Below are 3,066 nucleotides of genomic sequence, written 5' to 3'. Positions count from 1 at the left end.
TAACTTCTGTTTCGTTGCACTGACTTGTAGTACATAACATTGATATTATCGATATATGGATCGATAGGATAGTTACGGTGAAAAACTTGTCAACTGAGAAACCCTAGTGCCCAGCAAACAACATGCAAAACCGATGACCCTTCTAGGCTTAGCCACCGTATCCACACCCAACAAAAATCTTCCCTAAACACAAGTAAGATTAGCAACCAAAAAATTGAGGCATATATGAATCGATTCAATTCCACAAAAAGTAAATATCATTTGGGTAGAAATGAAACAGTAACACCACGTAATACTGCAATTCCGTCACAAAGGCCATAAAATTCAAAGACTATAATTTCAAGAAAAGAAACATTACTGATCGCCCTTCAGTTGGTTTGTTGTTACAATTTAGAAACTACATCAAATTACCAATCGAAACGGAATTCTTGTGATTCCATTTCCTGATCGGACCCAATAACACCTTCTCTGTATTTTCACTTTATTGCACACCTAAATACCTACTCATAACAATAAACAGCTGGTGATCGGTCGGCCTTCTCAATTAACTTTCATCGGAGTTTTCTGGGTCGGGGTACTCATTTAAGTCGGGCTTCAAAGAGCCACCCCGGCTCAACGTTGTTTTGGACTGCGACGTCGGCGATGAGCGGAGAGCGGTTTGAACAGCGTCAACCTTAGCCCCGACCTCCGTAGCCTTCTTCCGTATCGAAGCCGCCGACATGTCGTGGAGCTGCTGGCCGTCGTCTTGGAATACAAGTTCCGGGAAGTTGAGGCGGGCAGAAGGGCCTCGAAGATAGAAAACGGCGGTGTCGTAAGCTCGGGCGGCAGCCATGGGGGTCGTGTAGGAGCCGAGCCAAATTCGAGAGCGCTTGTTGGGTTCTCGAATCTCCGCCACCCACTTCCCCCACTTCCTCATCCGTATTCCTCTGTATTGCTTTTCTTGGCGGTGATCAGGATGCTTACGCTTCTCCATGCTCGTGGACGTTGAGGAAGAAGACGACGAAGAGCAGCAGTAATCGCCTTCCATGGCAAGAAACTAAACTATCTAAAATATGAAAATATATATAAATCCGACCCCTTTGATTTTCTGATGTCGTTGTGATTATTTCAAAAGCTATATCTCCTAAAAATACAAAAAATAAAAATAAAATCCAAATGAAAAAAAAATATCAGAAGAAAAAGTTGGAATTCAGAGAGTTAAGATTGTATAATATTTCAGGGGGAATTTATACAAACAGATAGAGGGGGTTAATTTTCTCATTTGGCTGCTAGTCTGTCGTCAGGGCACGGCCGCCACGTTGATGCATCTTGAAGATAAATCCAAAAATGGCCGACATATTCCATGAACTCCTTCCCCCACGCTTCTCTCTTCTGCGCCCTCTGTCTCTCGCTAAACACTGCGTTTCATGCTTTTATCTTCATCTTTCTTCTTCTTTTAGGGTGTCTGAAAAGGCATTTTGTAGTTTATTTAACGAATGTGGGACCGACATAAGCAGTTTTAATGGGTATGTGAAAGCCGACGTGGGTGGATGTTTGCACTTCCACGCAATCCACTTAGTAGTACTAAAAAATCTAAAAAAAATCAAATGAAATTGTTGCTGAGATTTGTTTGTTAAGTAACCGGATCCCCTCATGAGCTTAGGAGACTGAGCTTTCTGAGCAAATGATTTGGACTGTTGAAATTTGATCCAACGGTTGTAATTATTATAACTTTTAGAGAAGTCCCTTGTTTGTAACTGTTAGATCAAATTTTAACGGCCCAGATCATTTACTCAGGAGACTCAATTTCCTAAGCTCAAGAGGGGATCCGGTTCCATTTGTTAAAATAGAGAAATTATGAGTTCTACCGGAATGTCGTATTTGATGTTACTAATTCAAGAGTAATAATATAAAACACATCAATGATGGTATGTTTTGAATTTAAGCTCTGGATGTAACCAATACTCAAAAGTATTCATAACGAATCAAATGGTTTTGCAAAAGTTTCCTTTTCAGTTGTTGCGATGTATCTGAGTTTGAGCACTCTTTGTAAGGAGAATGATGTTGTTCATTGTTTAGCAAAGTTTGCGTTTCGTTTAAATATGAATCGAGAATGTTTTGAGGTGTCACTTGTGAATGTGTAATCGTCAAATTTATCATGTTAGAATCGTGCATGAGGCATGACTTTTTACAGATCATGTGTTACTACTATAAACTAAAGTTATTAGCTTGAATCCGGTTCAATCCATAAATAAGTGCAATCCCATCCCTAATGAAACAACTCGACTGATCTAATCCACTTAAAAATTCATGCAAAAGCTGGTATTTCTACTTTTTAATAGAGTTGTTAGTTCGGCAGCTCCTATAAAAAAATTCATAATTCAATTTAAGATCGAATCAATGTGGAATTGAGCGTATCGTTTTTGGCTCGCATAACACGTAAGTGATGAAAAATAGTTTATACACCAAGACAATTTATTGCTTACACTCAAGGTATAAAATATCGATGATATCGGTAGTCCAAAAACACAGAAATTTCGATGGAAATATCGGGATATTATCGATATCGATAAAAATTGAATAAAAACCACGGAAATTGTAAGAAAAACTTTGAAATTTTTATTGAAACTTTGTAGGATGTTTATTTAGTCAATTATCTATTAGTTTATCACAAAAAATTGGAAGGAAATGCATTGCATGATAGATATAGCTGATTTGAGTTGATTATATAGCGAGCTGGCAAACATTGTGAGTGTAGAAAATATGTAGTAATTAAGGAAAGAAGTTTAAACACACCATAATCATTTATATATAATGAATTAGTATAATATTTTACACTTTATACATTGCATGGTAAGATACATGAGTAACTTAGTAAGGTCTAAAATATCGATGATATTGGAAATATCGGTAGTCCAAAAAAATATCGGTAGTCCAAAAACACGGAAATTTCGATGGAAATACCGGGATATTATTGATATTTTAGACCAAGTTACACTTGGTTTGGTATTGCTGTGCTTTGAAAAAAAAAAACTGCTTTTGTTGTGATGTGAGAATAAACTAATTTTTTGCTGCTTCACGTTTTTA

At 37.3% G+C, this 3,066-nt stretch overlaps 1 protein-coding gene across 1 annotated transcript; it reads right to left on the bottom strand.

Moving 5' to 3' along the window:
- Positions 1-239: 239 nt before the first annotated feature.
- On the bottom strand, positions 240-1,413 carry LOC126601477 (ethylene-responsive transcription factor ERF011-like). Its single transcript, XM_050268185.1, has one exon. The coding sequence runs from the start codon at positions 1,025-1,027 to the stop codon at positions 545-547; it is 483 nt and encodes a 160-aa protein (XP_050124142.1). The 5' UTR covers positions 1,028-1,413; the 3' UTR covers positions 240-544.
- Between the last annotated feature and the right edge of the window lie 1,653 nt (positions 1,414-3,066).

Source organism: Malus sylvestris, chromosome 15 (assembly GCF_916048215.2).
Source record: "Malus sylvestris chromosome 15, drMalSylv7.2, whole genome shotgun sequence".
Lineage (NCBI taxonomy): Eukaryota > Viridiplantae > Streptophyta > Magnoliopsida > Rosales > Rosaceae > Malus > Malus sylvestris.
This window is presented reverse-complemented; position numbering and strand designations above follow the sequence as displayed.

Bases quoted from the DNA above. Each gene is read 5' to 3' on its own strand.
- LOC126601477 (XM_050268185.1), bottom strand. From the start codon at position 1,027: ATGGAAGGCGATTACTGCTGCTCTTCGTCGTCTTCTTCCTCAACGTCC.